This window comes from Cupressus sempervirens, chromosome 5 (genome assembly GCF_028749045.1).
Source record: "Cupressus sempervirens isolate cs-2001-9-10 chromosome 5, ASM2874904v1, whole genome shotgun sequence".
Lineage (NCBI taxonomy): Eukaryota > Viridiplantae > Streptophyta > Pinopsida > Cupressales > Cupressaceae > Cupressus > Cupressus sempervirens.
Genome location: NC_143122.1, coordinates 522,884,456 through 522,907,590, shown reverse-complemented (window position 1 = coordinate 522,907,590; position 23,135 = coordinate 522,884,456). Strand labels below are relative to the sequence as shown.

Genomic DNA, 23,135 nt, shown 5'->3' with positions numbered 1-23,135 from the left:
TTGATTGCTCATTATCATTGTATTTATAATTCACGGATTCTGCACTCATAATTATAGTAATTCATATATCTGCATTGTCCATTGCATTTTTACTGTCTAATTGAAGAAGTTCCACAAATCCATGTAGTGTCCATATAACCAGAAAATGGGGACATTATACAATAATAATTATAAATACCAACTAATCATTGGAAGAGAGTCTTATATTTCCTGCACCTAGTTTATTTTGAATTAACTGGAACTTAATTCACATAAATATTCTTGTGAGTTACACTTATTATTCCAATTCTATTCTTTCTTTTCCCAGAGTTTAATTCCCCAAGTTGAGCTATTGACTTGCAATTTTGCCAAGTAACTTATTTAATTTGAATCCTCGAAAGCTTTAAATCAATCCCCATGAAAATATCAAACAATAACATAGACCAATATAATATCGGATGACATGTAACTTCAAATAACCTGCGAATTTGTTTCTAGAAGAGACTTTGCACAATTGAATTACTCTGTAAGTGCAAAGTGAGATACCTGAATGATACCTCCAATTCGAAAGAAATCCCAAGGGGTTTTGTCCTCAAAATTTGGTGCAAATAAAATCCTATAGCTCCCAATTTCTCTAAAAAAACGAATTAAACCAAAATGTGCACAAAATGAAGCCCAAGCTGCCTTTAAATAATCCTCCAATAAGTCTCTTGAAATTCCCTTTGCTTGCCTATGATAGTGAAACATAGAAACTCGCATCCCTCCAAAAACCTCAAAGTACCCGTCCTCGAGACATCCCGGCACTAGTTATTTGGAGTACCCGAGTATCCCCACCTCCACCATTCCACAACCATGCTGTAGCCGGGACGGGTACTTGAATGTTAATATTGGGTATGTACTATGTTACTATATTAAATGTTCAATGGACTTGGTTAGGGTTGTGATTTTTCTATGTTATGTATTTCAATTTGGTATGTCAAACATTATTTCATAACTAGCATTTCAAGTTCTAGAATAGAACACCCCCTGCCCAGCTGCCGTCCCCCCACCGTCCTCGCCGCTGTCCCGAAATTGAGGCCCTTTGTTCCCCCATCCTAGAAACTCGTCCTAACATCCCGATGTATGCTAGTTTTGGTGTTACACTACTCGTGTTTACATTTTCCCTCATTTAATTTTTAAATTGATCTTTGAGGGAAACAATTATAAAGGGGCATTTAATAATTCTTTAGTTTAATTAAATTAATATCATATCATCATTTAAATATTTCATTTATTTTGATCACTTAGTAAAAAATAACTTAATTAATTGCCATTTTAATAAATTGGGAACATTGCAGCAGATTTTTTATTTTTCATTCTAGATGTCCTAATTATTCTTAAGTTCGACAAGATTCTACATTAATAGTGGAAGAATCAGTAGTGTGAAGGTTATTTCTACATTTAAAATTCTGACATTGAATTTATTTGATGTAAATATAGTTTAAATTAAAGTTCAATTTTTCTTCTGTTAATATCTATAGATAACAGATACTCCACTATTTTGAAACATTATAATGGTTGGTTCTTTCTTGCTCGCAAGTTTTGATATAATGATTGCTAGATCTGGCTATCTTCTACTGATAGTTTAATCTCTATAGAGATGAGATGTAAACACTTATGGTTCTCTGATTGTTGGAATGATGAAGAAATGCAAGATTCTAGTTGCTTCAGTCGAGCATCTTTCTTGAATTGCAGTGTCTCTTATTCGAGGTTCCAAATATTTTCTGCAGGCAAAAAATTGGCAGAAGGCACTGGAGTTATACGAAGAAATCAAGAGAGAAAGATTTGTTCCGACAGTTTCTACATATAATGCACTTATTACATCTTTGTGTATGTTGGTCTACTTGCTTTCTATGATGCTTTCAGAATCCAGTTTACAAAATAAAGTCATGTTCAATATTGTGCAAAAATGTTGTAATGCTAAGAATAGAAAAAATAATTTGTAGTATTTTAAGTTCACAAATATCACACATTCAAATAGTGAGAAAAAGTTTACAAAGATAATGCCTTGTAGCTTGAGGCCGTCGGCTTAAAACTCATATTTAGTTGACAGAGATTTATGCGCAGTGATAACCGTATGTTCACTCCTAAATTCTGGACATATTTAGTTAGGGAAAAATTTAGAGCTTCATCTTATTCTTAGTCAGTATATTCCATTGCAAAACATGTGTGCATTGCAAACTTAAAAGGCATTTTTATATAAATAGAACGTGATATAATGTACTTATGCATTCTAATATTTAAATCTCCGATGAAAAATATTGGGAGTTCAAAAGTGATGTTGAAACCTTCACTGGTCAATGCATAGTTTGCAGCTCAGAAACCTAAATAAATTCTTAGATTTATTTTGAAAACATAATTTTATGCAAAATTCAGTTCTAAAATGTATCAAAGAAGTTTGTAAAACACTGGGATTTTTTTCTATTATATGAGAAGACAGAGTACGAAATCACATCCTCCCATGGATACAATAACTAGCTTATAAGTATTACAAATTTATGATAATTGTCTTTAAAAATTATTATCACAGATTATTTCTAGGACAGTTACAAATTACAAGATGTTACAATTTTCTCTTCCCTTTGTGAAAAATTGGGGAGAAAGCATAGTCTTTTAATTTAGTTGCAGCTCCTTGTTTTACCTTGAAGCTTGTATCCGTGACTCTGCCCTGCTACTTTATTGAAATGACTCCTCTATCTCATTTATTTCATCCAATCCAATCTTTTCTACTACTTATATATCGTCCATATCCAAAAACTTGAAGTTAGAAATCTTATCCTTTCTAAATGAGGAGGGCTCTTCATCTTAGTCAGTCCAATCACTATAGAGATTAATCTCAGCCAAAATTGGTAAGCACTTGATATCTGTTTTTCAATTTTCTTGTGCCAATTGGAAGGTTGATTGCACATAAACTAGTTTGTGGAAGCATTGAATCATGAAACTATTGTGCTAGTTTGTGTGATTGAGTAGTGTTACAAGACCCGAACCTGGGTCAAATTCGGAAAGCTGATTTTTGAGTTGGACTTTGATGATGTGCAAACTTGGAAAATTGAAAAACCTAAGAAATTCAAAGATTTTTAAGAATTTAAAACTGTTTTCATGCATCATTTAATAAATTAGCTTTAAAAACACAATAATTGAGTTAAAAATCATTCTTGCATCCATAGAGAATAATAACACCTTCCCATGTCTAGTTGATTTGGCAAAGAAAGGATTGGCTAGAGGCTCACCTTATCATCAACTTTGTCTTACATTCTGTTGGTTCCCAAAACCATAGATTGGGATCCTACGAGTCTTGCCAACTCGATGTTGTGATATCCAACCGGTTTTGGCCAACTTGACGGAACTGAACAGTGTAGTTCGAGTTCCATGCGTTTCTGGCTCTGCAAAACCAAGGCGGGTGTACCTAATCCTGAACAAAACACTTAAGCCCAGGATGCTTATAGTAGATTGGTTAGAATATGAATGCAACAAAAATTTATCAAATGGCAAGAATTATAGAAAGCTTTTAACTTGCAAATTACGAATAAAAAATAGTAAATGAATACATGAATATTTTTTAAATAAGAAATACAGATTAATGCAACAAATGAATATATTAATTCTTCAAAGGAAAGATATGAAACAATTGCCAACATATGGATTATGAATCAAGAGTAAAATAAAGAGCAGTGTTTAATTAAATGGGCAAATTGAGTCAATATTATAAGTTGAAACGTACAACTTTATAAAGTTCAATGTACTTAAATTATAAACAAATTAATAATAATCCAGACGCGACAGATCAATTATACGAATGCAATTTTAAACTAGTCTAGGATGCACTTTAACTCCTGTGATATGGAGACAAACTAGACATAAATATGAAAATAATTAAATATTTCACACTATTTATGTTTATCAAGTTTAAAATGCAATAATAACCCAGTCTACTTGTCCGAACATTAAAATATTTATAGAATTAAAAAAATAATTATAAAGGACACAACTTAATAATATTTCAACTGCAAAATTTAAAAATAAATAATTATGTCGGAAATAAAATCGCAATAAAGACACTCTTTACAGATGAGCCATCCACTGCAAATTTATTCGGTCCGCATAAAATCCACCCAATAATTCAAATCCATGAGCTTTGTTCAATCTCTCATTCCTTCACCAATGAAAGAATATAATATATCAAAGTGTGCATAGGATATGTAAATGTTTTAATATGAATATGAATTGTCCCTTGTTTTGATTTTTACATCATAAATTTATAATAGATGGAGAGGCATACCTCAACCATCATATCTCTTCATAAAAGAAACTAATCTTATATTATTAAACTAAATCCTCAAAATTCCTATAAAGCATCGGCTCTTATGATAAATTGACTTGGATTAGGATAATGTAACTCCAGATTAATTTTTATGGCTCTTTATGATAAACAATATCAAATTTCTTTATCTGCGTTCGATTTGAATGGTATGAATGGTACCGCACCATAACTCCATTCGCAAGAGCCTTCTTTCCTCTCAGAACTGTAACCCTTGTCACCGTGTGTGGTGAAGAATCATTTCTGGCAACGTAACCGCTATCCTCATGCTCTTTTACTCGCATAGACTCCTCCTCTGCTTCGTTTCTCAACTGAACTCATCATAAAATGCTCTTGGCGGTACATATCATTTGAATAGTTTGCTGCAAACATGATACTCCAAATCTTCATAAGTGCCTTTCCCTCCTTCAAACATGTATTCACCATGTTTGGCATATCAAGGATCAATGTTTGTGTGTAGATAAACTCCATCGTTCCACTCCTCCTGCAACAAGTATGCAATAATGTTAGATGCGAATTTTATGAAATATAAATTTAATGTTTAGGTGAATATCCATCGTCACCATTAAGATTGAAGAATAAAAAATGGCAAGGGAACTGTTGAAATCATTTGATGAGACATCGAGTTTGGGTCATAATAATATGAATGGTCTTTGAGCGATTCCACAAATGCCTTTGCTGTGCATCTCATATGCCAAGATTTTCTGTATATATTTTTGTTTTTGTTCATGTTTTGACAATCTCTGTGATAACAGACTTGGAAGTGACAATCCTTTATACAGTCCTATGGTCTCAGGACCTAAGTAGCAACATTCAGCCTGTCCGAGAAAACGGCACCACCATATGAAATTCATCTTCAAACCACTTTATTTCAGATTCCAGCCTGAAAAGGCATAGGTTTACTGGCTTCCACTGACAGACCCAAAAATCATGTGAAATAAAACATCTTGTTGGGTTTCTTTTTTACTGCATCTCACAAGCATACATATCTATGGCATAAGCTTTCATGACGGCTGCTGCCTTACTGTTATCTTTTAACCTATCAGCCCATTCTGTATAGATCACATGTCCAAACTGTTTGATTGTTACTGGAGTCTATGACACAATAATTGCTTATTCATTTGTATTCCATATTTTTGGTTGGGTAATACTTGTTCTTTAATCACAATATCTTCATTACTGATTGAACACTTACTAAATTTGAATGTCTTTGCATTGTAAGATTGGTATCATTTCCTTCTATAAACAATTTGCTGCATATGCTGATGTTTACCATTTATATTAATGCGTGCTTCTTCTTTAAGTGAGGTCAACATCTGCCTCGCTTTCCAGCTGTTACATAGTTGCTTTGAATGTATTTCATTATATGCAGTGTAATTGCACACAACCATATCCCATTGCATGTATGTGAATTCTTCATTTTTTTGATTTGACATCAATGCTTATATCTCCATCATGAATCTCTAACATTGTTTCTTAAATGGAGACTATAAATTTTGCATGATATTTAGGCTCCATCACATTCATAGAATTAGATAGCCTTTATTTTCTTTGTAAGTGATTTGGTTGGAAGTTGTTTGATTTGGAGAAGTTGAAAGGGTTGATATTGTGTAATGTCCCCTTTTTGGGACATTAAAAATTTAAAAGCCAAATTAATGAAATATTAAAAGTGACTTAATTGGGAGTTGGGTGCAAACAATTAAATGTCAATTATTGAAAAAGGGAAAAGGTGACAAAAGAGGAAGAAGACGAAAGACAGAAAGAGGAGGCTGAAAACTCACTGCTTTGGTAATAAAAGAGGACCTCATTCGTTTCAGTAGTGAATGAAGAAAAACATAGGAAATAAAAACCTAAAACTGAGGGAAACTAAAGGGAAGGGAAGGGAGGGAAGAAAGAACACAAAGTGGGCACATAAGAACAAAGAAAAGCAACAGCTAACAACAGAGGAAGTAATGGCAGCTCTAGAGAAGAGAGAAAATCAAAGAACAATTAGAAAGAATTAAATAAACAATGAACAAAGAGAAAAGGGAAAACAAAGAAAAAACCAAGGACAAAGCTTAGAAGGGGAAAAGAAACACTAAACAAAAAGACAAAACACACCAGCAACTACCCCCATGAAAAAAAAACTAGAGGTAGCTTAAAAGCCTATATATGGAATATGGATAGGTTTGATTTCTTTCTAAAGTATCATGGAAATACTCTTATGCTAAATCTTGACTTTATGAATACATTACTTAAAGAGTGTTGTCAATCAGGATTGCGCCTATAGCGAGATAAGAATCTAGCTATCCTGTTGGAACATGGAAACCTCTCTCGGATGGTGGGGTTAAGAACGAGAGAAGAATCTTCGGGTTCTAGGCTGGTTCCTATATGATATCACCTATAAAACTAACTTTGAACTCGGGAAAAAGGTTGAGAATGTATGTGAATAACTGGATACTAAAACTTAAAATAGGTGATACACCAATGGTTTTGAATGTAACTTTGATCAAATTAGCACGAATTACGAAAAGACAATTGATTCACAATACTCAGACAAACACATAACCACAAAATTGTTTCTATGCAAAGACTGGGATCGTCTGCTTTGAAAGGGATACCTAGGTTTCACCAATTTTCTGCAAAAAGACAATAATCACAAACATAGACCTGTAATCACATGTATCACGATTCAAAGCTGCAATAAGGAACGTAACTAAAATGAAGGCGAACACAACATTAAAGTAAAAAAAAATCCACAATATTGCACAAGAACCAATGAGAAGGAACCGCTGAATCTCTATAATCAATGCTAAAAAAAAACTTTGCTACAAATGCCCTCACAATCAACTCAAAATCTGCAATGTGCAAAAATCTGAATCTGAAAGGTCTTTTTTAATGAGGTGAAAGTACAATATATAGAAAATAACCCTAACTCGGATTCCAAAATCATGCTTAGAAAAAATCACCCAAAAATGATGAAAACTATGAAGAAGCCTTTGAAAACTGCTCTCAACCACCTGCCCAACTGATGGATAACTCGAAAACTGCCTCTAGCTCCTCAAAATCATGCACATGGAACAAACTCATTAGTATAAACATGTTTTATCTTCTTCGGATTTTTCTTGCCTTCTTGCCTTTTAACATAGTTATTTGAATAACCACGTTGTAGGAATAATAGAGTATAGATAATAGGAAAGTTTTTCATTGCTCAGTTCATATGAACTGATTCATTTCTTCTCTTATTCTTGCAGGTTTACTCCCAGACGGAGATGCGGGATCAACCCTTCAACATTCAGCGCAACAAACCTTCCATTCAGGCAATGGATGCCTTTCCTCTTATCTTGTCTTTTCAGTACTTTTTTGTTTATACAATGTGTTTAATTCAGATATTTATGTTAGGCGCCGAGAATGCTTTGTAATATTTGAATGCATTGTATTTAAGTACTGTGTAAAACATGAACACTTTGTACCTCATCAAAACAGTTTTTTTGGATATTTCAATAAAAAATGATACGATTTTGGTCTGAATCGAAAGTGATCAGTTCTCTTGTTTATTGATTCTTATACTTTACATTCTGCTCTTTTATTTCTTGTAATGTGTATTCTCAGCAACTAAACACAGTTATATAGCAGATAAAACATATTATTGTTTAGCAGGCAAACAACCTTGAGAGGTCGCCAAAAATGTTACCAATTTAACATACCTCTTAAATTGTTATGTTTTACACTAAACTAAATATGTTTTATCTCTTGAATAACTATGTTTAGTTGTTGAGAATACACATTACAGGAAATAAGAGTGCATAATGTAAAGTACAGGAATCAATAAACAAGAGAATTGATCACTTTCGATTCAAACCAAAATAGTATCATTTTTTATTGAAATATCCAAAAAATTGTTTTGATGGGTACAAAGTGTTCATGTTTTACACAGTACTTAAATACAATGCATTCAGATATTACAAAGCATTCTCAGCTCCTAACATAAATATTTGAATTAAACACATTGTATAAACAAAAAAGTACTGAAAAGACAAGATAAGAGGAAAGGCATCCATTGTCTGAATGGAAGGTTTGTTGCGCTGAATGTTGAAGGGTTGATCCCGCATCTTCGTCTGGGAGTAAACCTGCAAGAATAAGAGAAGAAATGGATCAGTTCATATGAATTGAGCAATGAAAAACTTTTCTATTATCTATACTTTGTTGTTCCTACGTGGTTATTCAGATAACTATGTTAAAAGGCAAGAAGGCAAGAAAAATCTGAAGAAAACAAAACATGTTTATACTAATGAGTTTGTTCCATGTGCATGATTTTGAGGAGCTAGAGGCAGTTGTCGAGTTATCCATCAGTTGGGCAGGTGGTTGAGAGCAGTTTTCAAAGGCTTCTTCATAGTTTTCATCATTTTTGGGTATTTTTTCTAGGCATGATTTTGGAATCCGAGTTAGGGTTATTTTTTATATACTGTACTTTCACCTCATTAAGAAAGACCTTTCGGATTCAGATTTTTGCACATTGCAGATTTTGAGTTGAATGTGAGAGCATTTGTAGCAGAGATTGTTTTTTAGCATTGATTATAGAGATTCAGCATTTCCTTCTCATTGGTTCTTCTGCAATATTGTGGATTTTTTTTACTTTAATGTTGTGTTCGCCTTCATTTTAGTTACGTTCCTTATTGCAGCTTTGAATCGTGATACATGTGATTACAGGTCTATGTTTGTGATTATTGTCTTTTTGCAGAAAATTGGTGAAACCTAGGTATCCCTTTCAAAGCAGAAGATCCCAGTCCTTGCATAGAAACAATTTTGTGGTTACGTGTTTGTCTGAGTATTGTGAATCAATTGTCTTTTCGTAATTCGTGCTAATTTGATCAAAGTTACATTCAAAACCATTGGTGTATCACCTATTTTAAGTTTTAGTATCCAATTATTCACATACATTCTCAACCTTTTTCCCGAGTTCAAAGTTAGTTTTATAGGTGATATCATATAGGAACCAGCCTAGAACCCGAAGATTCTTCTCTCGTTCTTAACCCCACCATCCGAGAGAGGTTTCCATGTTCCAACAGGATAGCTAGATTCTTATCTCGCTATAGGCGCAATCCTGATTGACAACAAGTAGAATTTCTTCATAGGATAAATTTAGTTGCATGTCTTCCCCATCAATGCCTTTGTTAGCAAGATTCCTCTACCTCTTTGTTCCCTTCGAGATATATATTGTTAATGTTTTTGCCTAGATAATAGATAAACAACAACAAAGAAGAGAAAAAATAATACACAAAAAAACTCAAGTCATTTATCCTAGGAAACCCTTCCACTTGAAGGGAAAAACCCAGCCACACCAGAAAAATATTACTCTATTGATAATAGAAAATGTTATAGTACGTTGCTTTCACTTAAATGATCTACAATATACTAAGCAATCACATAAATAGATTGCATACGACTCTTCATCTTTCACGCAAGAGTCTTTTTGAGTCTAAAAAATAAGACCCTTCATATTTCCACATATTCAACACTTCATATCTTTATATGTATGCTTCTTCGCATGACGTATGACACAATATTAATTTAAATATAATCACAGATATCTCTTTCAGCTGAAGATGACCATAATAGCCATAATGAACAAATTTCAATCTCATAATATTAGAAATAGAGATCTCCATTGCAGCTACAAACTTCAACACTCCCTCTTTGCTAGACAAATCTTTAGTCAGGCATGCAAACATAGCTGCAACCAAAGATGATAAATTCACATAACATATGTTATGTCAACATAACATAATGCACCATAGTTGCTTCATAAGCACATATAATGAAGTCACACACGTCTTTCACCATGGCTTCTCGCAAATGGTAGAATGAAGATTTTTATGTCAAAAATACTCCCAATGAAGGATGATATATTTCTACTATGCCTACTCGTAGAGTGCGGTCCACCATACCTACTCATAGAGGGTGGAACGAGAGCTTTTATCTCAAAGTTCCCCCAGAGAAGAATGCATTTCCACTATGCGTACTCGCAGATAGTGGTCCACCATACCTATTCGCAAGGACAACTTTAAACACCATAAAAGGAAGTTGATTCCAAGTGTTTACTATTACACAAGCTTTGCAAAGGGTTGCACATCTCCCTCTGTCATGTAACCTCCTTTGAAGCTGAATTGTCTCTCTCTAAATATGATCTTCCTCTTTTAATGAAGATAATGTGCCGCCAAGATTGCAAACAATGTTGCAAAATCTCTCACTATCCCATTGGTCCTGATTATCATAAGAAGATGGCAAATGAAACCTCCCTCTGAAGTTCAATATCACTCTCTCAACATTTCCGTTTGAATATGTAAGCCTTATCTTGTGGCATCCTGCAACCAAGAGAGAGAAAATCAACTCATCGCCAACAAAATTCATGAACTCTTCAAAATAATGCTAATACCAATGTTGATGACATTGAATTTTTCCTCTAGAAGGCACTTCAAAGATAAATCTTTCCCACTCCCTCCATTTCTATAGGCCAAACTCTGACAACTTTCTCAACCTCAGGAAGAATCACCACACTTCCCAGTGAGATAATATTGCACTTGTTAGGATTGATATGCCCCCTATTTCTAACCTTTCCTTAGGATTGATCGAGCTTAAATTTGTGATCGATATGCATGATCATGTCCCTCTATAATAGTATGATGTTTAATCAACTTTGGATATGCTAGCACCTCGTTACAAACTCACCTGTGAATTCTGAAGCCCAATATCTTGTATTTCCATATGACACCTTTGAAATGAGCCTAAGATTTGTAGAGATTGCTAACTTAGAGGTCACAAAACTCAGATAAAGGAGCTTTACACAGAATACTCATAAACTACAACTCAATAGCATTTGATCAAAATTTGAAGAGTGGAAGTAATTAGTAGAGCTACAAATAAAATAAAATAAAACTTCCATGTTTCCTTCTCTTGACAACATGACTATGGCCATTAGAAATATCCAAAGACTTGCATGCAAATGTTCATACACTATTGTGTACTAAGTATTCTCAGGATGCTTTGTCAATATCTAGTAACAAGATAATGACTTGGAAGCTTTAACTCTCCATCGCACTAAAGCTTTCCTGCATTACAAAAATTGGGGTATAAAACTCGATCAAATTTGTTGAAATTCAAATGCTTTGGCAACCATAGTCATATGATCTACTCAAAAATTGATAGTTACAATTGCATCTCCATTAAGAATGCCCTCAACAAGTTTATTATTTTCTGTAAAGGAGGAAATCTGAATCAAGGACACAAAACCCTAAGTTCATCACAAATCCCACTTACACAATTCAAAAAGGGAGTCAAGGAAATTGATCCTTTCAATCCTGTAATGTTTCTGAACATAAATAAATGTATTTAATTATTTTTGTGTAACGGGCCGATTGTTTAATTTAACTCGGACCCAAATTTAATTTGTCATAGTAGAGTGTGTCGCCGTTGGCCGTTGGCTTTTGGATTTAAATTATCTGTACTGCGGATTCCTGTTGGAGTTCGGCAATTATTCGCCATTTCGAAAGTGAAAGACCTTCCCTATTTGGCCTGTGCGGTTTCGGTGGGATTCAACCCTCACCCTATTCTGTTGGTGTTTGCCTCGATCTGTATTAGGCAATTCGAAGACTTAATTATACAAATATCTCCGTTGGTGATTGCTCTTGGTTTGGTATCGGCTAATTGTATATGTATTTATTGCAATTAAAGTGGCATTGTTTGGTTTATGATCAATTACAGGAGCCCCATGTGCAGTTCGGGATACTCATTCTAGCTGTACGGCTTGGTATTTTTCCATACAACTCGTTACCATTCATTCCCTACAGCATTCAACATTTCTGTATATCTTTGTATATACATCCGTACGACATTTCCTATGCTTGTACGGCCTTGACCAACCACTACACGGTTATTCTAAGCACCGTACGGCCTTTCCAAAGCAATCCTCAACACTGTACGGTCAAGCTCGTTTTACATCTCCCTTCATGCTTGTTACCGTACGACCCACCTTTTATGTTTGTTGAGTCACACCGTACGGTCCTTGCTCCCGTACGGACACACTCCAAACTCTGTACGGACTTTCTGTAGGAAATTTTTCCATCCAGTTCGGGAATTAACTTGCCTTGGAACATTACAGTGGTATCAGAGCAATCGATCCTGCCAGCCTGTGATCGGTGAATGCGAGTTTATAGCCGGAAGAGAAGGACACATTCTATTGATCGAATGGTTGAAGAACAAGAACGGGAACGAGAACCGACAGGTGCCGAACTCATTGCAGTTCTGAGGGATCTTGCGTGGAACCAGGCATAGATCACTGATACTCAGCAGCTTATGGAAGAAACTCTCAAAAAGTTGGCGGAAAACAAAATTTCTGGAGAACCGAATGGACATAGTGCAGATTCGGTGGCAGGCAGATCACACCCTCACACTGCACACTCTCGACCATCCATGCCGGCTTTCCCACCATGGATTGAGACACATCACGGAGAGAGACTTCCAACCTTCGAGGAAATACGGGAGGATTGGCGGAATGCAAATCTTGAAGAAGACATCTCGTAGAAGGATTATGCAGATCTAAGAATGAGATATGCAGGAGGTGGAAATAGAGGAGGATATTTTAACGATGACCTAAGGAGAAAATTGAGTAAGGTGAACGTGTCTCCATTTGACGGTTCAGGCTCCATTTCAGCACAGGCACGGGTAATGAAAGCCAACACCTACTTCTAGCTAAATCCTCTGCCCAAAGAAGAAGCGATTAAATTTGCCGCATTACACTTGGAGGGCATTGCGCACGAATGGTGGCACCATGGCACTATCACTCTTTGGCATGATCAAATAAAGACTTATGCTGAGTTCACAGAGAGACTAATTGAACGATTTGATGGAAAAGACCCCGAGCTCAATTTCAAAGATCTGGCACAGCTGAGGCAAACGGGATCAATAGATCAGTTCATCGCAGAGTTTCAGAGACTTTCTGTGTTGGTGACAGACATTTTTGAACTAAGGCGGGTCGTTCTCTTTATGGATGGACTGGCAGAACCACGGAAAGGTTGGGTAAAAGGATTCAACCCGTCAACCTTGACAGAAGCAATCAATAAGGCACGAAGCATGGCATCGTCGTTAGCATCATCCTCATCCTCATCCTCTCGGATTCATTCACATCTGAAACCGCCGACATTCCCGAGGGACAAACCTCTGCCTAAGAAGCCATCACTGGATGAAGCATCCCGACAAGAACTCCGAAGAAAGAAGTTATGTTTTAATTGCAAGGGGCCTTGGGAACCTGGCCACCGATGTCTCGGGAAAGGGAAAATTCATTACATCGAAGTGATGTCCGATGAAGAAGATGAGTAGGATCGAGAGGAAACGCCAGTGGAAGACATCCAACCTAGCGGTGACATTGACATGGCCAACTTCAACAATACGGAGAGGATTGCCGCTTTAATAAAACATGGAGGATCCATTGCCTTGGCTGGCAGTCCGAGGTGCACAGTTTTCCGTGTGCGAGGTACCCTTCAGGGACAAAGGATCACAGTGATGCTGGATAGCGGAGCTACATTGAATATCATAAATTCATCTTTAGTACAGCGAAGAAATCTTCCAATGGAAGCACACGTGGGCTTTCAAGTCAAAGTTGCCGGAGGGACTTTCCTGCCCTGCATGCACCTAGTTCCTCAGTTGAGTATCACGATGGCAAATCACACGGTGACAGAGGACTTTTTTATAGTGGATCTGGCCGACGTGGAGGTCATCCTCGGCATACAGTGGATGGAGACGCTTGATGAATACACTCAGAGTTTCAAGCGAATGGACTTCACTTTCGTGGCTGATGGGAAGAAGGTGGTCCTCCGAGGGATGGCAAATGAATGACCGAAGGAAGTGTTTGCGCATCGGATAGAGGCAATCCTACGGCATGATGATGTTGCGTGGGTTGCACAATGTTTCATCTCGGCGGAACCTATTAAGGGGCACCGAACACCTCCACAGGATAAAGAGCTTCAGGATGTTTTAAGTAAGCATGAAAGGGTTTTCATAGATATTCCTCCTGGCATACCGCCGCATCGAGGATTTGAATATACAATAGAGTTGGAACTAGGAGCGAAACCTGTTATAACCACACCGTACCGCCACCTGAAGAAGTTTAAAGATGAAATCAAACGGACGATCCAGGAGTTACTTGATAAGGGATGGATCCGTCCCAGTTCTAGCCCGTTCGCATCATCAGTAGTGTTGGTCAAGAAGAAGGACGAAACATTGTGTATGTGTGTGGACTATCGCGCACTGAACAAGAGGACAATAAAGAACAGGTACCCCATTCCGAGGATGGATGAGCTGCTAGATGAACTATATGGTGCGGTCTATTTCTCAAAAATAGATCTTCGTTCTGGATACCATCAGATCCGAATGAGGGAAGAGGATGTGGAGAAAACGGCCTTCCGTTGCCATTACGGACACTATGAGTTCCTGGTCATGCCATTCGGGCTGACCAACGCACCTGCTACATTCCAGTCATGCATGAACCGCATCTTTAACAAGCAGTTGCGTAAGTATTTGTTGGTGTTCTTTGATGATCTTCTCATTTATAGTAGGACTTGGGAGGAGCACCTGAAACATTTGAACGAGGTTCTAAGTATCATGGAAGAACAGTCCTTGTTCGCCTGACAATCCAAATGTGAGTTCGGAATGACGGAGATATTGTACTTGGGGCATGTTGTCAGTCAATATGGGGTTCAAGTGCATCAGGAGAAGATCTAGGCCATCCTCGATTGGCCTCCCCCGAAGTCACTCACGGATCTGCGAGGGTTCTTCGGATTGTGCAGCTACTACAGGAGATTTGTCAAGGGTTTTTCTCAGCTTAGTGCACCTTTAACAGATCTGACAAAGAAAGGGGCTTTCCAGTGGAATGAAGAAGCGCAACTCACATTTGATAGGTTAAAAGAGGCCATGAGCACTTGTCCGGTGTTGGCATTGCCCGACTTCACCTGACCATTCATTTTGGAATGCGACGCGTCAGGGGAAGGCATTGGAGTAGTTTTGATGCAGGACAGACACCCCATCGCCTATGAGAGCAGGAAGCTTACACCAGCCGAGCGCCTGTATTCCATCTATGATAAGGAAATGTTGGCCATTGTTCACGCACTGACCAAGTTTCGGCAGTACCTGGTTGGTGCCAAGTTTGTTTTCCGTACGGATCACCACAGTCTGAAATATTTCCTGGAGCAGCGGGATCTGAACGAATGGCAACAAAAATGGGTAAGCAAGGTTCAATCTTTTGATTTTGATATTGAATATGTAAAGGGGAAAAACAACATTGTTGCAGATGCCTCGTCCCGAAGACCCACCATCTGCTCACTAGAGCAGATCTCAGCCAACTGGAAGGCACAATTGCTGGTGGAATATTCCAAGAATACTTTTGCTTGTGAGATAATGGATGGTCACATCCACGATGATCGTTATAAGGTGGTGAATGATATCATTTATTATAAGGATCGGATCTACCTAGTGCCTGAATCAAAGTTGAAGAAAAAGATCCTGCAGCACGTGCACGACTCCCCTCTGGCTGGTCATCCCAGCTTCCTAAAAACTTACAGAAGTGTGATGGAGAGGTTCTCATGGAAGGGATTGAAAGGGGATGTATTGTAGCATGTCAGAGCATGTACTGTTTGCCAACAGAACAAATCCGAACACACTCTTCCTGCTGGACTGCTGCAGCCTCTGCCGATTCCCGAACATAAGTGGGAAAGTATATCCATGGATTTCATAACAGGTCTTCCCAAGGTGAACGAAAGGGATTGCATCTTCGTGGTAGTTGACCGATTGACAAAGTACGCTCACTTCTTCGCCATCCCTTCGGACCTTCAAGCTGCACAGATAGCCGATCTGTTTTTCAGAGAAGTCTTCCGCCTACATGAGTTACCCCGAAACATCGTCAGCGACCGGGATAGATGCTTCATCAGTATCTTCTGGACAGAACTGTTTCGGATGGCAGGAACTGAACTATCACTGAGCACAAGTTACCACCCACAGACAGATAGCCAAACTGAAATTGTGAACAAATGGCTCGAAGGTTATCTACGGAACTACATCTCGGCACAACAACGCGCGTGGGTGAAGTGGATCCACCTCGGAGAATATTGCTACAATACCACTCATCACATGTCGATCAGAATGACGCCGTTCAAGGCTCTATACGGGCATGAACCACTCTCCTTCCTTGATACAGTGTTGAGCGACAGTCACGCTCCAAAGGCGAAGGATTGGCTTCAGGAAGGACAGGACATTCGGAAGAGTTTGAAAGAAAACCTGCAACAGGCACAAAACCGACAAAAGGTATATGCCGACAGCCATCGATTAGAGAGGAGTTTTGAAGTGGGGGATTTGGTCTATCTCCGACTACAGCCTTATAGACAATCCTCACTAAAGGGAATAGGGAAGGAGAAACTAAAGCCTCGATTTTATGGTCCCTACCGTGTGATCCGTCGCATTGGTGAGGTAGTGTATGAACTGGAGCTTCCCGAAGGTAGTCATTCATAATGTCTTCCACGTTTCTTGTTTGAAGAAGGCTATCGGGCAAAACATCTCCGTTAGTACAGATCTTCCACCACTCAATGAGGAGGCGAAACTCATATTGGAACCTGCTGAGATTCTTGAAGTACGCGAAAAAGTCTTGCGTAACCGAACGGTGAGAGAATACCTGGTACGTTGGCGACATCTATCACTGGACGATGCAACGTGGGAAGGCGAACACATCCTTCAGCATCCGACACAGCATTTGCTTGAGGACAAGCAAATTTCGGGACGGGAGGACTGTAATGTTCCTGAACAGAAATCAATGTATTTAATTATTTTTGTGTAACGGGCCGATTGTTTAATTTAACTCGGACCCAAATTTAATTTTTGTCATAGTAGAGTGTGTTGCCGTCGGCTAATTTTGTACACCCTTGGAAAGCTTTTTCCGATGGGTATTTAAGCACAGCTCGTAGTAGTTGATAGGTATGCTTTTGGATTTCAATTATCTGTACTGTGGATTCCTGTTGGAGTTCAGCAATTATTCGCCATTTCGGAAGTGAAAGACCTTCCCTATTTGGCCTACGCGGTTTCGATGGGATTCAACCCTCACCCTATTCTGTTGGTGTCCGCCTCGATTTGTATTAGGCAATTCGAAGACTTAATTATACAAATATCTCTGTTGGTGATTGCTCTTGGTTTGCTATCGGCTAATTGTATATGTATTTATTGCAATTAAAGTGGCATTGTTTGGTTTATGATCATTTACAAGAGCCCCCTGTGCAGTTCGGGATACTCATTCTAGCTTTACGGCTTGGTATTTTTCCATACAACTCGTTACCATTCATTCCCTACAGCATTCAACATTTTCGTACGCCATATCTTTGTATATACATCCGTATGGCATTTCCTATGCCTGTACGGCCTTGACCAACCACTGTACGGTTATTCTAAGCACAATACGACCTTTCCAAAGCAATCCTCAATACGGTTATTCTGGGACGCAAACCCCAGGGTAATTGCTGGCTGGGACGTAACCCTCAGCAACATTGGGTATTGGTTTGTCAGTAGTTTCAACAGTATTCAGGAGGAAGGTAGATGCCACTTCAGCTTGGGCCTACAGTTTGTTTTGTTGGGCATGTTCTTTGGCGTATGGGAGGTGAATTCTAGCAGCCGTACACTGCCATTTCTTGCAGCCGTACTTGCAGTCGTACTCTGTCATTTGCAGCACTTGGATACATAGAAAAATCGGTTACTTAGCAGCAGAATCTTGCATCTTATCAGCCCGTTTTCATCAGCCAGTTGTGGCATCATTGTTAGAGGAAATGGACTGGATCTTTTATTTGGCTCTTTAATTCAGAGATCTGCCTGGTACGATTTGTATGAACTCTGACTTCACTGCATATTGTTATTTATTTTCAGACTCTTTTTTTGCCATTTGTTACTTCTCATTTCTATGTGGAATAATCATCAAAAACACAAAAACAAACAAACTCTTCTACATTTCCATCTAGTTCTACAAGAAAACATTAATAAACATGAAAAAAACAAAAATAAAATAAATCTATAACAGATTTGCAGCAGAGATCCATCAGGGATCTTTCAGTGGTATCAGAGCTTACATCCTGCCAGCTTGTAGGGTTTGTGAGAAATTGTCACAATAGATTTTGGCATTTGGGTATTGGATAAAAGTTTTTGATAAATCATTTCAGCATCTGGGTAGTCACTAGTTGGTGGATTGAATACAAATCTATGCATCCTGGTGGAGAAATACACAGATTCTACGAGCGTAGGAGAAACTAGTGGCAAGCAGAGGCCACCAGAGACGCACAGATACCAGCTATGGGTGAGGCACAGGGTGCTGCTGGCGACGGCATGCCTACAGAGGCAAAAGAAAGAGAGATGGTGCGGACCCTATTCACTACTCAGCCCAGGATCGCTCAGGCTCTAGACAGGTTACAGGATACCTTGGAGCGTTTGGAGATGGGTGGACACAAAGGCAGGCAAAGTAGATCAGTTTCAGTGGTTGGTAGTCAGTGCAGCCATCAGTCCCATTCTTCAGTTGGGAGCTCCCTTCATTCCAGTAGGAGGCATCGCCATCGTACACCTACTACGAATAGGCCATTGCTTCCCCAATTCATACCAGGTTAACGACCAGCGCAAGTGGAACCACCAGAAGTGGGGTTTCAAGAGTCAGTTTTGATGGCCACAGCTGAGTGGAGAGCTGTACCTCGTGAGGTTAGGGACGTCTTCCCTCTTCCCCAATATTGTGCACAGCGTAGAGATACAACCAGGTTCAGGGGAGATCGTGGTAATAGACTACCACAACAGCAGCAGAATTATGATCTCAATAGAACTACTGGGAAGATTACATTGGCCCCATATAATGGCTCAGGAGACACTAGTGCACGAGCTTGGGTCCACAAGCTGGACATATACCTTTCATTGAGGCCCATGCCTGAGCGTGAGGCTATTCAGTTTGCTGTGTTGCATTTAGAGGGAATTGCCTATGATTGGTGGCACCATGGATTGGTCATCCAGGATCATGCCTTAGTTCACTCTTATGCTGAGTTCACCGAGCGACTCATTGCACGATTTGACCGTAAGGATACAAAACTTTATTACAGGGAGTTGGCTCACCTTAAACAAACTGGTCATGCAGAAGCCTATATTAATGAGTTCCAGCATATTGCAGTTATGGTACCGGATATGGCCCAGAAACGTAGTGTGATGTTGTTCATTGAGGGTTTGCAGGATAGACTAAAAGGATTGGTACATGCTTTCCAACCAGCTACTCTTAAGGAGGCTATTGATGTGACATTGAGATTGGATACTGTTCTCACTTCTTATTAGGATAAGAAACCATTTAGAGATTCATGGCCTGCACAGAAGGCCAATACGACACAGAACAAAGGAGGGACCTCATCTAAAACTCCTTGGATGAATCAGGAGACGAGGAATGAATTGAGGAGGAAAAAGTTGTGTTTTTCCTGCAAAGAACCATGGGAACCAGGACACCGTTGCATGGGTAAAGGAAAGGTTCATTTGATTGAGGTGATTTCTGAGTTAGGAGATGAGGAGGTTCCTGATACTGATATTGAGGATAATACAGAGGATGTTGAGCATTTTTCGACATAGTTGGAGTTAGACACCGCTGAGCCTGTGGCATCAGCTAAAGTAGCTATGGCTACCCTCTCCAATTATCCTAAGTTTCATGCCTTCCGGTTGAAAGGTACACCTAAGGGTAAGCGGATCACCAGTTGGGTAGACACAGGTGCTACGCATAACTTTATTGATCAAAAATTAGTTGGGAGGCGTGGCTTACAGTACGAGGAGTTTGGTGGTTTTGGAGTGAAGGTGGCTGATGGTGCCATTTTGGGTTGTACCAAGCGGATTCCACAACTTAGTTTTCAGATGGGAGATTATACTTTGATTGATGACTTCTATGTGCTTCCCATAGAAGATTATGATGTGGTTTTGGGCATGCAGTGGTTACAGGGTATTGGGCGTTACATTATTGATCACCACCGTATGCAATTAGAGTTTCTTTCTGGCGGGCAGAAGGTGATTTTGAGCGCAGCGTCAGATGGTGGACCCAGGGAGGTGACTTCTCGCAGGATGGAGACCATCCTTACGCATAATGATGTGCTTTGGGCTACACACTGTTTGTTTAAATCCAAAACACCCATATCTCAGGATGGCCGTGTATTTCATGTGGACATTCAGTCAATGATGGATCGTCACAGTAGAGTGTTTGGTGATATACCTCCTGGAGTGCCACCAGATAGAGGGTTTGAGCATGGTATAGAGTTGGAGGATGGAGCGAAGCCAGTGATTACTACCCCATACCGTCATCCTAGAGCCTATAAGGATGAAATTGAGAAGACTATTCATGAGCTATTGGACATGGGTTTCATTCGACCTAGTTCCAGCCCTTTTGCTTCTTCTATAGTGCTTGTTAAGAAGAAGGATGGGACTCTACGGATGTGTGAGATTATGGAGGGATTGATAGTGGATGACAGATACAGTGTGGTAGATGATATTATCTACTATAAAGACAGGGTTTACCTTGTTCCGGGTTCTCAGTTGAAGGAACAAATTTTGCATGCTCTCCATGATATTCCTACAGTCGGACAACCAGGATATGGTAAGACTTACAAGGCGGTACGTGAGAGATTCTCTTGGAAGGGTCTCAAAGATGATGTTTTACACCATGTTCGTGAGTGTATGACTTGTCAGCAGAACAAGTCGGAGCATACCTACCCAGCGGGATTATTGCAGCCCTTGCCTATACCGGAACAAAAGTGGACAGGGATCTCCATGGATTTCATTACAGGTCTTCCTCGGGTTCAGGGGAAAGATTGCATCTATGTTGTTGTGGATAGGCTAACGAAGTATGCCCACTTCTTTCCCATTGCATTAGATTTTACAGCATCACAGGTGGCTGAGTTGTTCTTCAGGGAGGTGTTTAGACTTCATGGTCTTCCCAAGACCATTGTGAGTGATAGGGACAGCAGATTCATGATTTCCTTCTGGCAAGAACTTTTTACACTAGCTGGTACTTTGTTAACACCTAGTACTAGTTACCACCCTCAAACGGATGGGCAAACAGAAATAGTTAACAAATGGGTTGAGGGATATTTGCGTAACTATGTGTCAGGGCAACAAAAAGCATGGGTGCGTTGGCTGCATTTGGGCGAGTATTGTTATAATACTACGCATCATATGTCCATTGGCATGACGCCTTTCAAAGCTCTCTGTGGATATGAGGCATTATCTTTCACTGATTTGGCATTTGGTGAGAGTAGAGTTCCCTTGGCTCAGGATTGGTTACAAGAGAACCAGGATGTCATGAGATCTCTTAGGGAGAGTTTGCAGCAGGCCCAAAATCAGCAAAAGATGTACGCTGACAGGCACAAGATTGAGAGGGCATTTGAGGTGGATGATATGGTCTTTCTGCGTTTACAACCATATTGGCAGAGCACCCTAAAAAGGGGGGGAGCTGAGAAGCTCAAACCACGTTTTTATGGTCCATACAGGATACTCAGGCGAGTGGGAGAGGTTGCATATGAGGTTGAGTTACCACATGGCAGCAAAGTTCATAATGTATTTCATGTATCTTGCCTGAAAAAAGCCTTTGAATAGCATATTATAGTTTCACCCGAATTACCTCCTATGGATGAGGAAGGTAAATTGATTTTGGTCCCTGATGAGATTCTTGAGGTGAGGGAACGGCGGCTGAGAAGCCGGGTGATTCGAGAGCATTTGGTTCGATGGAGAGATCTTCCCATAGAGGATGCCACCTGGGAGGGTGAGAGCATTTTACAACATCCTACATTACAGTTGCTTGTGGGCAAGCATCTCCGAGAGGGGAGGACTGTCATGTCCCCACTCTAGCTCAGTCTAACAAAGACATGTGAGTCAGCTTATTATGGGGTCTTGTAGGCTGACAGGGTTGGATAGAGACCCAGTATGGTTATTCAGTGTTGGGGACTTGGTTTTCTGGTGGGTATTGATCAGTTGGGTGACGTTCCTTGTTTTTAGGAGGCAGTTCCTACATTTATGGGGTTCATTCCTACTTTTTAGGAGGTATGATCATGCCCAGGGCTGGATTTCCATGAGATGACCCTTTTGGGTTCAGTTTCAAAGGGATAGGGCTTGTTTTCTAAATTTTAGGAGCATCCCTAGATTTTAGGGATGAGACTGCCAGTGGATCCTTGATTTCCGACTTCAGTCACAGACAGGTGACAGGATGATTTTATGGTTTGTGATGTCAGTTGGGCAGTTTATGGCTATTTGGGTTATATTTTTAATATTTCTTAAGTTAGCGTTTAATATTTGAATAAGGCTAAGTTAATAGCCATTTTGGAGTAATAAGGGAATTTTGGCCTCATCTGGATGCATATCCCATGTTATGATAGCTCGTTGGAAAGGTCTTGAAATTCTCTAAATCTTCCTCTTTGGTCTCTGGGCAATTCGGTGAGCGGATTTATTACTATGGTGGAAAAGGTCATTTTCTAGTGACATGGTCACTTTAAAATAAGATTTAATTCATTTTTATAGCCAATGCCAATTGGGGGTCACTTTAGGGTTCGAATTGCTTTGCAAGGGGTTATAAGGAGATGGGCGCCATTTCTCATGATTATGCATATTTTTCAAACACTTCTTTTCAGATTTGCTCTGCTTGAGCGATTTGCATTCTGGGACGCAAACCCCAGGGTAATTGTTGGCTGGGACGTAACCCTCAGCAGCATTGGGTATTGGTTTGTCAGTAGTTTCAACATTATTCAAG

General features: G+C 39.2%; 1 protein-coding gene across 4 annotated transcripts in view; it reads left to right on the top strand.

The window, feature by feature from the left end:
• The window catches only part of MRL1 (Pentatricopeptide repeat (PPR) superfamily protein), a 197,815-nt gene that overhangs the window by 35,247 nt on the left and 139,433 nt on the right, over positions 1–23,135 (top strand). For all 4 annotated transcript variants that reach the window (XM_089831654.1, XM_089831655.1, XM_089831653.1 and 1 more), the window contains one exon: positions 1,749–1,848. In XM_089831654.1, the coding sequence (XP_089687780.1) occupies positions 1,749–1,848 (100 nt within the window). The remainder of the gene's footprint in view (positions 1–1,748; positions 1,849–23,135) is intronic.